This window comes from Phoxinus phoxinus (assembly GCF_949152265.1).
Source record: "Phoxinus phoxinus genome assembly, chromosome: 21".
In the NCBI taxonomy this organism is placed as follows: Eukaryota; Metazoa; Chordata; class Actinopteri; order Cypriniformes; family Leuciscidae; genus Phoxinus; species Phoxinus phoxinus.
The window spans coordinates 200,001-220,000 of record NC_136896.1 but is presented as its reverse complement, the minus strand read 5'-3'; the positions used below and the strand labels follow the sequence as shown (position 1 = coordinate 220,000).

Sequence of the window (20,000 nt, the reverse complement as noted above, 5' to 3'; positions counted from 1 at the left end):
ATAATAATAATAATTTAAAACAAACCATTAAAATGTGTATTTTAGCTGTATGTCATGTGACCATTAAGCATTTTTTCTAATATTCAATTACGTATTAGAACTAAACTTTAACTTTTCTGTCAACAGGATGATTTCCAGCTTTAGTCCTTAAAAAATAAATATTCAAATGTACAGACATAGATAAATAAAGACACAATTTATAGACAAAAACAAGTAAATGTGTTGTTAAATTATTTAAATATTATCTTAAAATCTCAGGGGGACTTCAAATAGATATGTGTGTGAATCTCTGGTGTACAGTAGGGTTCGATCACGTGACGCGCCAGCTGAAGGCACCCCAGGGTGCAGTCTGGGTTACTCAGTTGAGATGAACACACACACTCCTGATTAATCTCGAGCTCCAAACACTGTTATCCAGTAAATGAACGGCCAGAACACATTAAAGTTCCTGTTTTCTGTTAGAACGGTGTCGTGTTAGCGGCCGCTAAGTTAATACTATCTTCACAATGGAAGTGAATTAATCAAAACTCACTTTATCTGGACAATAACTGTATTCTAGAGCCGCTGTAAAGCCTGAACACTGTCACTGTGATCTCTGTACAGCTGCTGTGAAACTCTCTATACTAAGCGCTGTATAGACGAAGGTGACTGACTCGATCTGACACTGACAGACACACACGAATCTAAACGACAGATCCGACAGTGAAACACACGAAACCCATCAGAAGAATCTGTAGCAATCACATTGAAGCATGACTTTAAGAAACAAACATTTATTGATATAATCCAGACTGTCAGTCATGAAACATTTGTTATGAAATGTTCGGCTATCGCCCCCATCACTAGTCTATTCATTTTATATAACGTTACATATGATGTTATGTCTGCGCTCAGTGCCAGGCGTGTTGAGTGCTGAAGCTTTAATGTCGAGCGTGTTGTTATTAGTTTGCTCTGTTGTTATTAGTTTGTTCTGTTGTCTGTAGTTTGCTCTGACCTGTCGCAGCATTCTGAACCCGGCCGCCATTGTGGCTCTGCGTCACTGTCTAAAGTGTCCGGAGGAAACAAGCAGCGGCACTCGCGGAAAACGGCACAAACACCTTTATTTTACAACTATAACAAGTTATAGTTAATTAGCACATTAATTACGTAACTATAAATATATTTACGTAATTAATAATCTACAATAACATCCGTCAATTAGTCAAATAATCCTAGCGCTACTTATCGTCTGAAAATTATTTATCACAAACTGGAACCAAATGGAGATTCGTGAAACTCTCCGGAAAGATCATCGGATACATTTATTAAATAATAATGCATTATGATTTATGCATTGTATATATTTCATATATTACACTCGACTTGGAGCTCATTGAATTCATTGACTCAGGCCAACTGCATAATTCATATTTCTTTCTATCATTGTTTTGAAAAATGTGGTTAACCTGATTTGAGCAACACTGACCTCTCTAACCCTAACTGACCTTTAACCCTGTGAGCATCAGTAACCTTTGACCAAATAATACAGATTCATTGTCAGACGGTCATACTAAATCTGAGTGTTTGTGACTGATAGCCTACATTGAAAACCTTTACAGTATTTAGAAACCCAGTTGACAGATGTCATAAATGATGAATTTCAGACGTTAGTGATGTTCCTCGTGTTCGGAGTCAGGTGTGTTCCTCAGGTGTGTTCCTCAGGTATTCGGAGTCAGGTGTGTTCCTCAGGTGTGTTCCTCAGGTGTGTTCCTCAGGTGTGTTCCTCAGGTGTTCGGAGTCAGGGATGTTCCTCAGGTGTTCGGAGTCAGCGGTGTTCCTCAGGTGTTCGGAGTCAGGGATGTTCCTCAGGTGTTCCGACAGCGTCTGGCGTGTGCGGCGCTCGAAGACCAGTAGTTTCTCCTCAGGGAAAAGAGGAACGTTGTTCTTCAGATCCTGCAGGAACCGAGTCTTCATCTTGTTCAGCTCTTTAGCGAGAGCCTTCAGCACATCTGGAGACGCCTGCGCTTCTGTGAGACACACAGACCCGAAACAATCACACACACGCTGAAGAAACACACTAACACATGCACACACACACACTCTGAACAAACACCCATCAAACACACGCTGAAGAAACATCACACACACTCTGAACAAACACACATCCCACACACTCTGTTCAGAGTGTGTGATGTGTGTTTGTTCAGAGTGTGTGTGATGTGTGTTTGTTCAGTGTGTGATTTGTGTTTGTTCAGAGTGTGTGATGCGTGTTTGTTCAAACACAAAATCACACACACACTAAAGAAACACATCTCACACACAGACAATACGGACACACAACAACAATACACAACACCAGCCGTCCTTGAACTGAAGTAGGCTCATGTTAGCTGAGGTTAGCATGTGCTGTACCGCGAGCCGAGGCCACGGCGTGAGACACCAGGCGTCTGCAGGTCCGATCGGCCTGATGGAGAGCGCTGGCCGCACAGATCCGGCGGTCCGACTCCTGAAACACAGAGGATCGAGTCAGAGGGTCTGATAACTACAGACTACGCTCATCATTATCTATCTGTGTTCATCTACTGTAATTGTGTCTTTTAATGCGGGGCGCCGTGGCTCAGTGGTTCATGTGGGTCGTCTACAAACCGGAAGGTTGGAGATTCCACCTGACCAAGTGTCGAGGTGTCCATGAGCAAGACCCCGAACCCCGGCTGCTCCGGACGAGGTGGATGAGCCTTGCATGGCTGACACCGCCGTCGGTGTGTGAATGGGTGAATGTGAGGCAGTGTGTAAAGCGCTTTGCCATGAGCTTTTGAGCTATACAAATGCAGTCCATTTACCATGTTTAATGTGGAAAGAGTTTTTACGAAACCGACCCAAACCACAACCGTAAAAAAGGTGAGTATCTGTGCGAGTGTGTAACCGTGCTGAACTGAATGTGCTGCTCGGTCTCTGACTGATGAACGCTTCAGACCTTCTGCTGAGACTCGTCCTGGACGGGCCTCAGCGGGTTTTCCAGCGCCGACGCCAGCAAGTCCATCAGCTTCTGCCTTCAGGAGAAAGAAAGACGAAATGAGAAGAAGAATCCTCATCTGAGACAATTAAACACACAGATATTACATCAGACCATCTGTGGATTTAAAGTTACCATGAAATCTAAACGGACAATTCTCGTTTATTCTAAATGATTTATGAGTGCACATTATTATTGTTTTAATAATCTTGAATCAAAATAACGTCTTCTTACAGCATCTCCTCATCCGGAAGGAAGGAAGGAAGGAATATATAGCGCTTTCACATGTACTACTATATACCCAATGAGACGAATCCTTACAATCCTTCGGATGAGACGTAAAACCGAGGTCCAGACTCTCTGTGGTCACTAAAAAACCCATAGCACTTCCAAACCCTAAACGAAAACAATCACATGTACAATATTCACAGCCTTTGCCATGACACCCATTGAGATCAGGTTCATCCGGTTTCCACTGATCATCCTTGAGATTCTTCTACAACTGGATTGGAGTCCACCTGTGGTAAATTCAAAAACAAAAGCCACCTCTTTTGTTCAAATTCAGTTGATTGGACATGATTTAGTAAGGCACACACCTGTCATATAAGGTCCCACAGGTAACAGTGCATGTCAGAGCACAAACCAAGCCAGGAAGTCCAAGGAATTGTCTATAGACCTCTGAGACAGGATTGTATCGAGGCACAGATCTGGGGAAGGGTACAGAAACATTTCTGCAGCATTGAAGCTCCCAATGAGCACAGTGGCCTCCATCATCCGTAAATGGAAGAAGTGTGGAACCACCAGGACTCTTCCTAGAGCTGAGCGATCGGGGGAGAAGGTCCTCAGTCACCAATCAGGCCCGAGAACCTTCCAAAAGAACAACCATCTCTGGATCGAGGATCGAGGGAAAGATGAGGAACTGGGAAACTCGTCAGGATCGAGGGAAAGATGAGGAACTGGGAGACTCGTCAGGATCGAGGGAAAGATGAGGAACTGGGAGACTCGTCAGGATCGAGGGAAAGATGAGGAACTGGGAGAGTCGTCAGGGTCGAGGGAAAGATGAGGAACTGGGAGAGTCGTCAGGGTCGAGGGAAAGATGAGGAACTGGGAGAGTCGTCAGGATCGAGGGAAAGATGAGGGACTGGGAGAGTCGTCAGGGTCGAGGGAAAGATGAGGAACTGGGAGACTCGTCAGGGTCGAGGGAAAGATGAGGAACTGGGAGACTCGTCAGGATCGAGGGAAAGATGAGGAACTGGGAGACTCGTCAGGATCGAGGGAAAGATGAGGAACTGGGAGACTCGTCAGGGTCGAGGGAAAGATGAGGAACTGGGAGACTCGTCAGGATCGAGGGAAAAATGAGGAACTGGGAGACTCGTCAGGGTCGAGGGAAAGATGAGGGACTGGGAGACTCGTCAGGATCGAGGGAAAGATGAGGGACTGGGAGACTCGTCAGGGTCGAGGGAAAGATGAGGGACTGGGAGAGTCGTCAGGGTCGAGGGAAAGATGAGGAACTGGGAGAGTCGTCAGGGTCGAGGGAAAGATGAGGAACTGGGAGAGTCGTCAGGGTCGAGGGAAAGATGAGGAACTGGGAGAGTCGTCAGGGTCGAGGGAAAGATGAGGGACTGGGAGACTCGTCAGGGTCGAGGGAAAGATGAGGAACTGGGAGAGTCGTCAGGGTCGAGGGAAAGATGAGGAACTGGGAGAGTCGTCAGGGTCGAGGGAAAGATGAGGAACTGGGAGAGTCGTCAGGATCGAGGGAAAGATGAGGGACTGGGAGAGTCGTCAGGGTCGAGGGAAAGATGAGGAACTGGGAGACTCGTCAGGGTCGAGGGAAAGATGAGGAACTGGGAGAGTCGTCAGGGTCGAGGGAAAGATGAGGAACTCGGAGACTCGTCAGGATCGAGGGAAAGATGAGGAACTGGGAGACTCGTCAGGATCGAGGGAAAGATGAGGAACTGGGAGACCCGTCAGGGTCGAGGGAAAGATGAGGAACTCGGAGAGTCGTCAGGGTCGAGGGAAAGATGAGGAACTGGGAGAGTCGTCAGGGTCGAGGGAAAGATGAGGAACTGGGAGACTCGTCAGGGTCGAGGGAAAGATGAGGAACTGGGAGAGTCGTCAGGGTCGAGGGAAAGATGAGGAACTCGGAGAGTCGTCAGGATCGAGGGAAAGATGAGGGACTGGGAGAGTCGTCAGGGTCGAGGGAAAGATGAGGAACTGGGAGACTCGTCAGGGTCGAGGGAAAGATGAGGAACTGGGAGAGTCGTCAGGGTCGAGGGAAAGATGAGGAACTCGGAGACTCGTCAGGATCGAGGGAAAGATGAGGAACTCGGAGAGTCGTCAGGATCGAGGGAACGATGAGGAACTGGGAGACTCGTCAGGATCGAGGGAAAGATGAGGAACTGGGAGACCCGTCAGGGTCGAGGGAAAGATGAGGAACTCGGAGAGTCGTCAGGGTCGAGGGAAAGATGAGGGACTGGGAGACTCGTCAGGATCGAGGGAAAGATGAGGAACTCGGAGACTCGTCAGGATCGAGGGAAAGATGAGGAACTCGGAGAGTCGTCAGGATCGAGTGAAAGATGAGGAACTCGGAGACTCGTCAGGGTCGAGGGAAAGATGAGGAACTGGGAGACTCGTCAGGATCGAGGGAAAGATGAGGAACTGGGAGACTCGTCAGGGTCGATGGAAAGATGAGGAACCGGGAGACTCGTCAGGATCGAGGGAAAGATGAGGAACCGGGAGACTCGTCAGGATCGAGGGAAAGATGAGGAACCGGGAGACTCGTCAGGATCGAGGGAAAGATGAGGAACAGGGAGAGTCGTCAGGATCGAGGGAAAAATGAGGAACTGGCAGACTCGTCAGGGTCGAGGGAAAGATGAGGAACTCGGAGAGTCGTCAGGATCGAGGGAACGATGAGGAACTGGGAGACTCGTCAGGATCGAGGGAAAGATGAGGAACTGGGAGACCCGTCAGGATCGAGGGAAAGATGAGGAACTGGGAGACTCGTCAGGGTCGAGGGAAAGATGAGGAACCGGGAGACTCGTCAGGATCGAGGGAAAGATGAGGAACTGGGAGACCCGTCAGGATCGAGGGAACGATGAGGAACTGGGAGACTCGTCAGGATCGAGGGAAAGATGAGGAACTGGGAGACCCGTCAGGATCGAGGGAAAGATGAGGAACTGGGAGACTCGTCAGGGTCGAGGGAAAGATGAGGAACTGGGAGACCCGTCAGGATCGAGGGAAAGATGAGGAACTCGGAGACTCGTCAGGATCGAGGGAAAGATGAGGAACTCGGAGACTCGTCAGGATCGAGGGAAAGATGAGGAACTGGGAGACTCGTCAGGATCGAGGGAAAGATGAGGAACTCGGAGACTCGTCAGGGTCGAGGGAAAGATGAGGAACTAGGAGACTCGTCAGGATCGAGGGAAAGATGAGGAACTAGGAGACTCGTCAGGATCGAGGGAAAGATGAGGAACTGGGAGACCCGTCAGGATCGAGGGAAAGATGAGGAACTAGGAGACTCGTCAGGATCTAGGGAAAGATGAGGAACTGGGAGAGTCGTCAGGATCGAGGGAAAGATGAGGAACTGGGAGACCCGTCAGGATCGAGGGAAAGATGAGGAACTGGGAGAGTCGTCAGGATCGAGGGAAAGATGAGGAACTGGGAGACCCGTCAGGATCGAGGGAAAGATGAGGAACTGGGAGACTCGTCAGGATCGAGGGAAAGATGAATGTACAGAGACACTCTTGATGAAAACCTGCTCCAGAGCTCTGGACCTCAGACTGTGGCGCCGGTTCATCTTCCAACAGGACAACGACCCTCAGCACACAGCCGAGATAACAGAGGAGTGGCTCTGGGACAACTCTGGGAATGTCCTTGAGTGGCCCAGCCAGAGCCCAGACTCGAACCCGATTGAACATCTCTAGAGAGATCTGAAAATGGCTGTGCACCGACGCTCCCCATCCAACCTGATGGAGCTTGAGAGGTTCTGCAAAGAAGAATGGCAGAAACTGCCCAAAGGTAGGTGTGCCAAACTTGCAGCATCATACTCAAAAACACTTGAGGCTGTAATTGTGTAATTGTGCTGTAAAAAGGTGTTTCAACAAAGTATTGAGCAAAGGCTGTGAATATTTAAGTACATGTGATATTTATTTTTAATTTTTTTAACAAATTTGCAAAGATTTAAAACAAACCTCGGTCTGCGATGCTCTCGTACCCGTGTGTGTGTGTGTGTGTTTGACCTACAGGTCTCGGTCTGCGAAACTCTCGGAGCCGTGTGTGTGTGTGTGTGTGTGTGACCTACAGGTCTCGGTAGGGGTGTGCGATATTACGATTTTTGATCGTGGACGATTAAAATGTCTCCACGATCTGCTTTTGAAGAAATATCGTAGGATCGTCCATTTTATCAGTTTGCATTTCTGGCGCCTCCGTCTCAACATACTGTACAGCGCGACGTATATCCACATGAAATGCAGAGGAACGGGACACTGTAGTTCATAAAAATTAATTATTTGCATGTGCTTTAAAGCCTTGCCGGTTAAACATGTCATTCGCTGCTGATGCGCTGTTCTAACGGGCGCTTTTCTGAGCGCAAACACCCGACGCGCACGTGCACTAAAGCCTGTCTAACAGCGTCATTACTGGCTATCTTTCGAGTCTTATTGCGCTAATACTGTCAAATACACACAAGGTTTACATAAACAAAGTTGGTTATGTCTAAAGTGAAAGAACAATAGAAAAAATGAAGAAAAAATCTGCTTGTCAAATGCGTGTAGACTCGTTGCGCGCAGATCTTAAAGTGACAGTAGCCCTAATAGTGAACATGCTGCCGCTTGTCCTTAAAGGGATAGTTACCCAAAAATAAAAATTCTGTCATTATTTACTCACTCACTATTGTTGTTCCAAACCTGTATTAATTTCTATCTTGTGCTGAACACAAAAGAAGATATTTTGAGGAGTGTGGCTAACCGGGCGGTTGCTGGTCCCCATTGACTACCATAGTGGGAAAAAACTATTATGGAAGTCACAGGGGTACATCAACTGTTTGGTTACCCACATTCCTCCAAATAACTTTTACTTTCAACAGAAGAGGGAGACTTATTCGGGTTTAAAGCGGCTTGAGAGAATTTACATTTTTGGGAGAACTATCCCTGTTAATAAAACAACAAAATACAAAGAGCATCTCACTCACTCTTGACTGAGAACTTTAATAGTCGCTTTAATAAGAATAAATGTAAAATTTAAACAGTGAAGTCGATGTTGTGTTTTATTTTCATATTTGTTCATTTAATTACTTTCTTCAATGCTGTTAAATACACCAGCTGAAAAAATAAAGCACTGTTTATTTAATTTGTGTATTAAGTTGTGTATGTGTATCTTTGTTCTTAATTTTTAATAACAAAGAAAATTACAAAGATTTTTTTATCTTCGCCACTTTGGCCTAAATGTCTGCCATTCTTTTTTATTTTATATTTTGTTACCTAAGGCTTTGTTTTTAAAATAGGGACATTAGTTTGGCTGTGATGCTCAGCCACTTGCAAAATAGTAAAACCAACATGAAAAGGAATCGTGATAAAATCGTGAATCGTGATTTTCCTGAAAAAAAATCGTGATATGATATTTTTGCCATATCGCCCACCCCTAGGTCTCGGTCTGCGAAACTCTCGGAGCCGTGTGTGTGTGTGTGTGTGTGTGTGACCTACAGGTCTCGGTCTGCGATGCTCTCGTACCCGTGTGTGTGTGTGTGTGTGTGTGACCTACAGGTCTCGGTCTGCGATGCTCTCGTACCCGTGTGTGTGTGTGTGTGTGACCTACAGGTCTCGGTCTGCGAAACTCTCGGAGCCGTGTGTGTGTGTGTGTGTGTGACCTACAGGTCTCGGTCTGCGAAACTCTCGGAGCCGTGTGTGTGTGTGTGTGTGTGACCTACAGGTCTCGGTCTGCGAAACTCTCGGAGCCGTGTGTGTGTGTGTGTGTGTGACCTACAGGTCTCGGTCTGCGAAACTCTCGGAGCCGTGTGTGTGTGTGTGTGTGTGACCTACAGGTCTCGGTCTGCGATGCTCTCGTACCCGTGTGTGTGTGTGTGTGTGTGTGTGTGTGTGTTTGACCTACATGTCTCGGTCTGCGATGCTCTCGGAGCCGTGTGTGTGTGTGTGTTTGACCTACAGGTCTCTGTCAGGGAGGCTCTCGGAGCCGTGTGTGTGTGTGTGTGTGTGTGTGTGTGTGTTTGACCTACAGGTCTCGGTCTGCGATGCTCTCGTACCCGTGTGTGTGTGTGTGTGTGTGTGTGTGTGTGTTTGACCTACAGGTCTCGGTCTGCGATGCTCTCGTACCCGTGTGTGTGTGTGTGTGTGTGTGTGTGTGTGTGTGTGTGTGTGTGTGTGTGTGTGTGACCTACATGTCTCGGTCTGCGATGCTCTCGGAGCCGTGTGTGTGTGTGTGTGTGTGTGTGTGTGTGTGACCTACAGGTCTCGGTCTGCGATGCTCTCGGAGCCGTGTGTGTGTGTGTGTGTGACCTACAGGTGTCTGTCAGGGAGGCTCTCGGAGCCGTGTGTGTGTGTGTGTGTGTGTGTGTGTGTGACCTACAGGTCTCAGTCTGCGATGCTCTCGGAGCCGTGTGTGTGTGTGTGTGTGTGTGTGTGTGTGACCTACATGTCTCGGTCTGCGATGCTCTCGGAGCCGTGTGTGTGTGTGTGTGTGTGTGTGACCTACAGGTGTCTGTCAGGGAGGCTCTCGGAGCCGTGTGTGTGTGTGTGTGTGTGTGTGTGTGTGTGACCTACAGGTCTCAGTCTGCGATGCTCTCGGAGCCGTGTGTGTGTGTGTGTGTGTGTGTGTGACCTACAGGTCTCGGTCTGCGATGCTCTCGGAGCCGTGTGTGTGTGTGTGTGTGTGTGTGACCTACAGGTGTCTGTCAGGGAGGCTCTCGGAGCCGTGTGTGTGTGTGTGTGTGTGTGTGACCTACAGGTCTCGGTCTGCGATGCTCTCGGAGCCGTGTGTGTGTGTGTGTGTGTGTTTGACCTACAGGTCTCGGTCTGCGATGCTCTCGTAGCCGTGTGTGTGTGTGTGTGTGACCTACAGGTCTCGGTCTGCGATGCTCTCGTAGCCGTGTGTGTGTGTGTGTGACCTACAGGTCTCGGTCTGCGATGCTCTCGGACCCGTCCAGCGTGAGGCTCTGCTGCTCCCAGCGGTTCCGGCTCTCGTTTGGAGGCTCCATGCGCTCACACACCTGGACCAGCACCTCCTCAGGGACTCGCTGAGGTCTCTGCCGGTTCCTCTGGACACACACCTGCAGCGGACAGTGCAGGAACACCTGGCAGAAGCCCACGCCGTCTGTCCAACACACACGTACAGACACTCACACAGGACATCAGCACACACACTCTCCAGCAGCTCGCCTCAGAAACACAGGAGCTGCACCTACACTTCCTCGCCAGCTGGTGGATCTGGAACCTCATGCTCTGGTAGTAGAAGTTGTCGTCCAGCAGCAGGACGAGTGGCTGCGAGTGTGTGTGTGTGTGAGAGACGCTCTGCTGCTGCAGCATTTGCTGGAAGCGCAGCCAGACGCCATCAGCACTCTCTGACAGTGTGTGAGTCTGAGCGGAGAGTGTGTGAGTCTGAGCGGAGAGTGTGTGAGTCTGAGCGGAGAGTGTGTGAGTCTGAGCGGAGAGTGTGTGAGTCTGAGCGGAGAGTGTGTGAGTCTGAGCGGAGAGTGTGTGAGTCTGCTGCAGGAATTTCTCCAAACACATCAGAACCGTCTTCCTGTGCTGCTTCCATTCAGTCTATAAAACAAAACAACAGATACATGAGCCAGACAAAGAGAACAGAAAACTTACTGTTAAAACCAAAACACACACACACTCACTCACGAGTCTCGACCACAACACACGATGTGGTCAGCCGGATCAGGGCCGTATCCTGATCAGATGGAGGACCTGCGCCTAGACACAAGTGTCTAGTGTCTCTCTCTTACTCTAACACACACACACACACACACACACACACACACACACACTCACTCACTCACATTCTCTCTCTCACACACACACACACTCTCACACACTCTCTCTCACTCGCACTCACACTCTCACACACTCTCTCTCTCTCTTACTCACACACACACACACTCACATTCTCTCTCTCACACACACACACACACACACACTCTCTCTCACTCGCACTCACACACACACACACTCTCACTCGCACTCACTCTCTCACACACACACACTCTCTCTCTCTCTCTCTCTCTCACACACACACTCTCTCTCTCTCTTACTCACACACACACACACTCTCTCTCTCTCTTACTCACACACACACACTCTCTCTCTTACTAACACACACACACTCTCTCTCTCACACTCACACACTCTCTCTCTCTCTCTTACTCACACACTCTCTCTCTCTCACACACACACACTCTCTCTCTCTCTTACTCACACACTCTCTCTCTCTCTTACTCACACACTCTCTCTCTCTCACACACACACACACACTCTCTCTCTCTCACACACACACACACACTCTCTCTCTCTCTTACTCACACACTCTCTCTATCACACACACACACACTCTCTCTCTCTTACTCACACACACACACTCTCTCTTTCACACACACACACACACACACACACTCTCTCTTTCACACACACACACACACACACACACACACACACACACACACACACACACACTCTCTCTCTCTCTCTCTCACACACACACACTCTCTCTCTCTTTCTTACTCACACACTCTCTCTCTCTCTTACTCACACACACACACTCTCTCTTTCACACACACACACTCTCTTTCACACACACACACTCTCTCTCTCACACACACTCTCTCTCTCTCACACACACACTCTCTCTCTCACACACACTCTCTCTCTCTCTCACACACACACACACACTCTCTCTCTCTCTCTTACTCACACACTCTCACACACACACTCTCTCTCTTACTAACACACACACACTCTCTCTCTTACTAACACACACACACACACACTCTCTCTCTCTCACACACACACACACACACACACACACACACACACACACACACACACACACTCTCTCTTACTCACACACCTAACCCTAACCCTAAGCCATCTAGCCTTTATACATGTCTATGATTTTGACAGCCAACATCACAGCACAACACTGTACAGAGACGAGACATGATAACATGTTGAAAGAGAAACCTCTTGCCAGTCGCGCGCTGGGATCAGTTCGTCATACGTCACGAGCAGCGTCATCCAGCCGAGCCTGTGCGCGTGACCCCGCAGCTCGTGCGCCAGACTGGATTTCCCCGCCGCCGGTAAACCGCACAGAACGCACAGGCACGCGCTTGCGGGAGACATCGGAGAGTTGAGCTGAGTTGTGCTTCTGGCCAGCGCGTCAGAACACATGCTCACATGTGCGCGCAGACCCCGCCCACTCGCAGAACATCGACCTCTCATTGGTTACTGGCGCTAAACGTCAAGAAAACAGGAAGTCAGATTCGTTCTCTCCAGTATCTGCATAGAATCCATCCTTATAAACTTTAAAACTGCGAGTGTGATCCGATTACTGTAGGAAATAGTAACATTGAACACGACGGGACCGTTGTTGTATGTTAATACACGTCGTGATACTCATCAGTGAATTATATTAGTTTTCTTTCTCTGTATTCCTCATATGTCAGACTGCGAGCCGCCGGAGAAGCGCCAGAGGCCGCTGGAGTCTGGAGGAAGGTACAACAAAAGAAGTTTAGATCCAAACTTTAACAGCTGAAGTTTCTCTAGATTATATCATTTATAATATGATTTCTATTAAACAGGCCCGAAGATGCAGAGAACCAAAGAACAGAAGCCGTTCGTCCTGAAGGTTCATCTAAACTGCAGAGGAAGAGACAGATCCCGGGAAAAAGCCGTCAGAAGTCTCTGGATCTGTGGCTGCAGAAGCCCAGTGTGACCCGGAAGAGCTCGGCTCACACTGTCCTCTCGACCTCACCAGAGCGCGACCCCGCGAGCATCCAGCCCACACGAGCCGGTTCTGATCCGGAGGCGCGCACTAGCAGGTGAATAACGCTCTGTGTGCTCATTGGACAACACAGATGCGCCTGTGACGGCGAGCGCCAATCAGAGCGGCGAACGGCACGATACCTAATTAATATTCATGATGAGGGATTATAGTAAAGGTTTCTGTATAGAGTTTAGTTTTTAATCTCTGCTATTTCTGTATCCGTGGCAACTATTACACGAGTCAGATCCTTGCTAATTAATTAGATTCAACCCGTGAACATCATGAATGTGTATGACGTGCAGCTCTGCTGTGAAACGGAAAGTGAAAGTGATAAAGTGAGTGAGTGCGGACGGAGATGGACGGGGTTCAGGACTCGAACCCGGCGGTTCCGCTCGTGTGTGTCGCGGTGTTCCTCGTGGCGTGTGTGTTCGGGCTCCTGAGGGCCTCCGCGGTCGGTAATCTGTGTCTCTCTCTGATAGTGGCAGGGATTAAAGTTCTCCGTCGCTACGACGGATTTCCGTCAATATATATCAGGGCTCCCCTGTCATTGTCTTAAGTTCACTTTTTATAATTTTAAGGCCGTAAATATGCTTACATTTCTCAAATAGTGTAATAAAGGTCTTCATTTTAGTTTGAATGAGTATTAAATTAAGGAAGGACGAGGTGTATTCGCCCTGCGGAGGGATGTGATCAAAGCCTGGAGTGGCGCTAAAGCACGTTCCTCTCCGCACTAAGCACTCTGTGATCACTCCGCTCCCGATCCACTCCGGGGTTTCTATACCCGCTCACGGAAAAACTGCTCAGTTTGTGCAAAATGAAGGTTGTGAAATGATTGCCCGATGTTAACTCTACTTTGGAGCTGCAATGATATTGCATATCGCCACGATAACCGACCTCATCTGAGCTGCTTCAGGGGCCGTTCACATGCGTGCGCTCACGTGCGTTTTTCTTTAAATGTAGATGATAAAGTGAGAGCGACGCTGTTGCAACTCGCCTCGCTTGTGTTCCCAGGCAAGGTGAATGAAAAATCAAAGTTAGTCTGTCTTTAGGGCTTTAGTTTATGTTCACAGTCTGGCCTGTGAGATGTGTAGCTAAACCAAACAACAGTTTACGATATAAACGAGTAACGTTAACAGAAACAACGGTTTGCAACGACTGTATCAATCAAATATCAGCTTTTGGAAGGTAAGATATACAGGTAAAGATTAGGAGACTGCGAGAAGAAGAGAGAATAGAGATGAGAGAGGAAGAGCAGGTGTTGCACACTGTGCCCATGAGATTAACGTTATTGTAATGTATTCCTATTTAACACATAAATGTTCTTTGCTAATTACAGTGGAAAATATACGCTCAATTTAACAAGACAAGCACCTATTAAATATAATTCCATAATAGTAGTATAGTATAAATATTAATATTTGTATGGCTCTCGAATATGTTATATTCACCAGTAAGCACTGGGAGACTTCACTGTTTATCACTCCGCTTGTCTGTGTTTGCCCCGAACCGCCCTAGCAAGATCCCTTTAGCAAGATCCCTTTAGCAAGATCCCTTCAGCAAGATCCCTTCAGCAAGATCCCTTTAGCAAGATCCCTTTAGCGAGATCCCTTTAGCAAGATCCCTTTAGCAAGATCCCTTTAGCGAGATCCCTTTAGCGAGATCCCTTTAGCGAGATCCCTTTAGCGAGATCCCTTTAGCGAGATCCCTTTAGCGAGATCCCTTTAGCGAGATCCCTTTAGCGAGATCCCTTTAGCGAGATCCCTTTAGCGAGATCCCTTTAGCGAGATCCCTTCAGCAAGATCCCTTTAGCAAGATCCCTTTAGCAAGATCCCTTTAGCAAGATCCCTTTAGCGAGATCCCTTCAGCAAGATCCCTTTAGCGAGATCCCTTTAGCGAGATCCCTTCAGCAAGATCCCTTTAGCAAGATCCCTTTAGCGAGATCCCTTTAGCGAGATCCCTTTAGCGAGATCCCTTTAGCGAGATCCCTTTAGCGAGATCCCTTTAGCGAGATCCCTTTAGCGAGATCCCTTTAGCGAGATCCCTTTAGCGAGATCCCTTTAGCGAGATCCCTTTAGCGAGATCCCTTTAGCGAGATCCCTTTAGCGAGATCCCTTTAGCGAGATCCCTTTAGCGAGATCCCTTTAGCAAGATCCCTTTAGCAAGATCCCTTTAGCGAGATCCCTTTAGCGAGATCCCTTCAGCAAGATCCCTTTAGCAAGATCCCTTCAGCGAGATCCCTTCAGCGAGATCCCTTTAGCAAGATCCCTTTAGCAAGATCCCTTTAGCGAGATCCCTTTAGCAAGATCCCTTTAGCAAGATCCCTTTAGCAAGATCCCTTTAGCGAGATCCCTTTAGCGAGATCCCTTTAGCGAGATCCCTTTAGCAAGATCCCTTTAGCGAGATCCCTTTAGCGAGATCCCTTTAGCGAGATCCCTTTAGCGAGATCCCTTTAGCGAGATCCCTTTAGCGAGATCCCTTTAGCAAGATCCCTTTAGCAAGATCCCTTTAGCAAGATCCCTTCAGCAAGATCCCTTTAGCGAGATCCCTTTAGCAAGATCCCTTCAGCAAGATCCCTTTAGCGAGATCCCTTTAGCGAGATCCCTTTAGCGAGATCCCTTCAGCGAGATCCCTTCAGCGAGATCCCTTCAGCAAGATCCCTTCAGCAAGATCCCTTTAGCGAGATCCCTTTAGCGAGATCCCTTTAGCGAGATCCCTTTAGCGAGATCCCTTTAGCGAGATCCCTTTAGCGAGATCCCTTTAGCGAGATCCCTTTAGCGAGATCCCTTTAGCGAGATCCCTTTAGCGAGATCCCTTTAGCGAGATCCCTTTAGCGAGATCCCTTTAGCGAGATCCCTTTAGCGAGATCCCTTCAGCAAGATCCCTTTAGCAAGATCCCTTTAGCAAGATCCCTTTAGCGAGATCCCTTTAGCAAGATCCCTTTAGCAAGATCCCTTTAGCAAGATCCCTTTAGCAAGATCCCTTTAGCGAGATCCCTTTAGCAAGATCCCTTTAGCAAGATCCCTTTAGCAAGATCCCTTCAGCAAGATCCCTTTAGCGAGATCCCTTTAGCAAGATCCCTTCAGCAAGATCCCTTTAGCGAGATCCCTTTAGCGAGATCCCTTCAGCGAGATCCCTTTAGCAAGATCCCTTTAGCGAGATCCCTTTAGCGAGATCCCTTTAGCGAGATCCCTTTAGCAAGATCCCTTCAGCAAGATCCCTTCAGCAAGATCCCTTTAGCAAGATCCCTTTAGCAAGATCCCTTCAGCAAGATCCCTTTAGCGAGATCCCTTTAGCGAGATCCCTTTAGCAAGATCCCTTCAGCAAGGACCTCTTTATTTATAAAGCCCTGTGTACGGCCCTGCTCATGCTGTTCACTTTTTATATAAAAAAATAACATTATATTATTTATTCATAGTGGCTAGGTTAAAATATAAAATATAGTTTGTGATATTTAGCTCACTTTGCAGCAAAGGCTCTGTTGGCTTTTATTATTTGAGAAATAAAAACTTAAATTAAAAACTTAAATAGTCATACAAAAATTATTTGTATGACTACCTCACAAAGAGTCAAGTCTTGTAAAAGCATTAGATTGAAAACATTGACATTTCATAAAAGTGTGTTAATAATAGAAACGCAGTTCAAAATGGCCTTTCTTTAAATGCAAATGTTCTTTGAGTATTTCATTTGTGAAGGTAACCCATGTACTCACTATACTCCTAATCACACGAAGAACACTTCACACTGGATGTGTGACCGGCTGTGGACGGGGTTTGGCCGTGGAAAGATTGTCAGTCAAAAGATTTGTTTTTTGCTTTAATCCCTGCTCAGTGTGATGCTGGTTTCTGGGTTGGTTAGTGACTGGTGTGGTGTTGTTGCAGAACCTGACAGAAGTGTGTCACATGATGAGGATCAGAGTCAGCCACAGGATCTGCTCGATCTTCCGCAGATTAGCGTGAGTTTGTGTGATTAAAACTGTCAGTGTTTGCTCGTCCCTGACGGAAGTACTCCTGTCTGAAAGCGGAACAGCCAATCACAAACACTCACTTGAGCTCTTAGTCGAGTCACTTCACTTAAACAGCGCTTCACACAGGCTTTGAGATGCGCTCGCCTGAGGTGTAGTCGAGAGTAGCGAACCCAAGCCGGACAGATCTCTCTTCTCGCGGTGGGTCCGACACCGGCGAGATCAGAGGCGGATATCGCGGGATTCACGCTCGTGCACGGTGTTGCTAATAAACGGGATGTAGTTTAAGTTCTGTTGCTTTTATATGAAAATAATTATAATGAACAAGACACCCAAATTACTTGTTATTTAATTCCATTCAAAATACGTGTTTATCAATCATTTTTACTTTAATACATTACAGACATAAATCGTCGCTGCCCGATGAAACTCACGTATGTCCAAAACGGTTACTTTTCAGGAAGTGAAAACAACACCATAATTTCATTTTTTTTTTTTTTAACACCATAATTTCAAAAGCAGTCGAGGTAGCGTTAGCGTTGTCATACTTGGTACGGCATCTTTAAATGTAACCATATTCTCGCCAGTATAATGACATAATCCACATTTGACCAAAATCGAGTTTAAATGGACATACGTGCATATTTTACAGTAACGGTGGTCGATACGTGTTCTTCCGATCAAATTAGAATGGCCAAGTCGCGTTTCATATTGACAGATGAATAAGCTACGCTCAGTTTATTAAATATACGCTCAGTTTATTAAATGTCTACTTTTTACCTCCTAAAATAGCTTTAGAATGCCAATACAACCGTTATAATGCAGTATTTCACCAGAAAGTGAATATTCCGCAAAACTGCAATGGACACAGTTTTTGCACATTTACAGTCACCTGACTTTTGGGGTCCGTGTACGCAATTAATAATAATAATTATCATCATTATTTTAACATTTATTAGGCTACATATTTAGAAGACGCTTTTATCCAAAAAAGGAACACAGCAATTCGTCAAATGTCATTTATAATACGGGTTAGACAATAATATTACAGGGCTAAGATGATCACAAATAAACAAGATGTTGACGCATATCCAAGTGTGTGTGTGGAGTGTGGAGCGCGCACGGCACGGAGGCGCGGGCGCGAACACTTGCATTTTCCTATCAGCAGTGGAAACAACTTTAAATACTCAATCTTTTCTGGTCATACAGAAAAGAATAATGCATCAGTCGCAAGTACTTTTATTTGGGTAAAATCACAATAACAAGAAAACGTTGTGCTTCTGTAAAATAAAATAAAACAAACAGGGCGCGCTATAATGGTCTCCGTGGCGTGAACTGGAGCGCGTCTCAAAAATGAACTGAAATACAGTGTATAGCCTCAAAAACATGATGAATATTTCTACATAAAGCTCGAAATGTTCACTTTTAAACGAAAAAATTTGAATCGAAAGCAAATACCGGCTGATAGGCTGTAATCCATAAGAAAGGTGCATTCTCTCTAAAGGCGCATCCACTTTACAGCGGAGATGTATATATAGATATGTTTGCAGCCGACACTGATTTAGAAATATATATTTTATTAATAAACATAAAAATGCCTCTTATTTTTTCAGACATATTATCATTAGCCTGATTTTGCCGGTGCTTTGCACACAGAGTGTTCAGGCTTTACACCAGATCTAGAGTAAAGTTATTGTCCAGATAAAGTGAGTTTTGATTGATTCCCTTCCGCTGTAAAGATATTATTAACTTAGCGGCCGCTAACACGACACCGTTCTAACAGAAAACACAAACTTGTGTTCTGGCCGTTCATTTGCTGGATAACAGTGTTTGGAGCTCGAGAACACACACTCTGAAACAGGATCCGAGGTGCAAGTTTGTTAAAGTGATGGACGCTAACAGCACACTCAAGCCGAAGCCGGTCTTCTGCTGCACTCTCTGGCAGATCTAGATTTGATCAAGTGTTGTTCACAGGGGTCATTAATGACCTCCACTGTTTGTTTAGTAAGCTCTCCTAAGGAGATGTTTAATCAAAAATTCCAGAAAAGGTTTTAGAATTTGTATCATATGAAAAATGTACAACAACTTAAAATAAATTAAACATTTTATTGTATTGTTTTATATTTATGTAAATCTTTTGTAGCTTGTAACACACATTAACAGCAGCTTGAGTCTCTGATCATGTGATTTGCTCCTCATCCCTGATTCGCTCGTTGCAGGGCTGCAGCAGGGGCTGATGGGAAGGCGCTCAGCAGTGATGTCATCAGTCAGGGTGTTGCTCTCGCTGACCTGAGGAGGGCGCCGACGTGCAGCGGCTCCTTACCGGCCCTCAGACCCGCCAACGAGCACACGGTCATGATCCGGGTGAGTTACGGTCACGATCCGGGCGAGTTACGGTCATGATGCGGGCGAGTTAAGGTCATGATGCGGGTGAGTTACGGTCATGATGCGGGCGAGTTACGGTCATGATGCGGGCGAGTTACAGTCATGATCCGGGCGAGTTACGGTCATGATGCGGGCGAGTTAAGGTCATGATCCGGGCGAGTTACGGTCATGATCCGGGCGATTTACGGTCATGATGCGGGCGAGTTACAGTCATGATCCGGGCGAGTTACGGTCATGATCCGGGCGAGTTACGGTCATGATGCGGGCGAGTTACGGTCATGATGCGGGCGAGTTACGGTCATGATGCGGGTGAGTTACGGTCATGATGCGGGCGAGTTACGGTCATGATGCGGGCGAGTTAAGGTCATGATCCGGGCGAGTTACGGTCATGATCCGGGCGATTTACGGTCATGATGCGGGCGAGTTACGGTCATGATCCGGGCGAGTTACGGTCATGATGCGGGCGAGTTACGGTCATGATCCGGGCGAGTTACGGTCATGATGCGGGCGAGTTACGGTCATGATCCGGGCAAGTTACGGTCATGATGCGGGCGAGTTGCGGTCATGATGCGGGCGAGTTACGGTCATGACGCGGGCGAGTTACGGTCATGACCCGGGCGAGTTACGGTCATGACCCGGGCGAGTTACGGTCATGATCCGGGCGAG

The 20,000-nt window shown here is 47.2% G+C and overlaps 3 protein-coding genes across 16 annotated transcripts in view; 1 reads left to right on the top strand and 2 right to left on the bottom strand.

The window, feature by feature from the left end:
• The window catches only part of acadsb (acyl-CoA dehydrogenase short/branched chain), a 17,686-nt gene extending 16,655 nt beyond the window's left edge, over positions 1–1,031 (bottom strand). Inside the window, exon 1 of the mRNA XM_079595027.1 lies at positions 995–1,031. Within this exon, the coding sequence (XP_079451153.1) occupies positions 995–1,024 (30 nt within the window). The 5' untranslated portion in view covers positions 1,025–1,031. The remainder of the gene's footprint in view (positions 1–994) is intronic.
• pstk (phosphoseryl-tRNA kinase) lies at positions 1,008–13,017 on the bottom strand. Of its 5 annotated transcripts, XM_079595029.1 has the most exons (7): positions 12,555–13,017; positions 12,187–12,456; positions 10,407–10,764; positions 10,114–10,315; positions 2,954–3,029; positions 2,392–2,485; positions 1,135–2,006 (listed from the first exon to the last, which is right to left on the bottom strand). In XM_079595029.1, the coding sequence occupies exons 2-7, from the start codon at positions 12,442–12,444 to the stop codon at positions 1,738–1,740; spliced, it is 1,257 nt and encodes a 418-aa protein (XP_079451155.1). In that variant the 5' UTR covers positions 12,445–12,456; positions 12,555–13,017; the 3' UTR covers positions 1,135–1,737. The 5 variants fall into 5 exon arrangements, with proteins under 5 accessions (XP_079451154.1, XP_079451155.1, XP_079451156.1 ...); XM_079595028.1 differs by having other exon boundaries at positions 1,008–2,006; positions 12,187–13,017; XM_079595030.1 differs by lacking the exon at positions 12,555–13,017 and having other exon boundaries at positions 1,724–2,006; positions 12,194–12,320.
• The window catches only part of LOC306989371 (poly(ADP-ribose) glycohydrolase), a 52,485-nt gene continuing 45,063 nt past the window's right edge, over positions 12,579–20,000 (top strand). The window contains exons 1-3 of one of the 10 annotated variants that reach the window (XM_079595013.1): positions 12,579–12,717; positions 12,804–13,043; positions 19,169–19,313. In XM_079595013.1, the coding sequence (XP_079451139.1) occupies positions 12,662–12,717; positions 12,804–13,043; positions 19,169–19,313 (441 nt within the window). In that variant the 5' untranslated portion in view covers positions 12,579–12,661. Of the gene's footprint in view, positions 12,718–12,803; positions 13,044–13,121; positions 14,174–16,816; positions 16,941–19,168; positions 19,314–20,000 lie in introns of those variants that run through there. The other 9 variants (XM_079595020.1, XM_079595017.1, XM_079595016.1 and 6 more) reach the window with 9 other exon arrangements.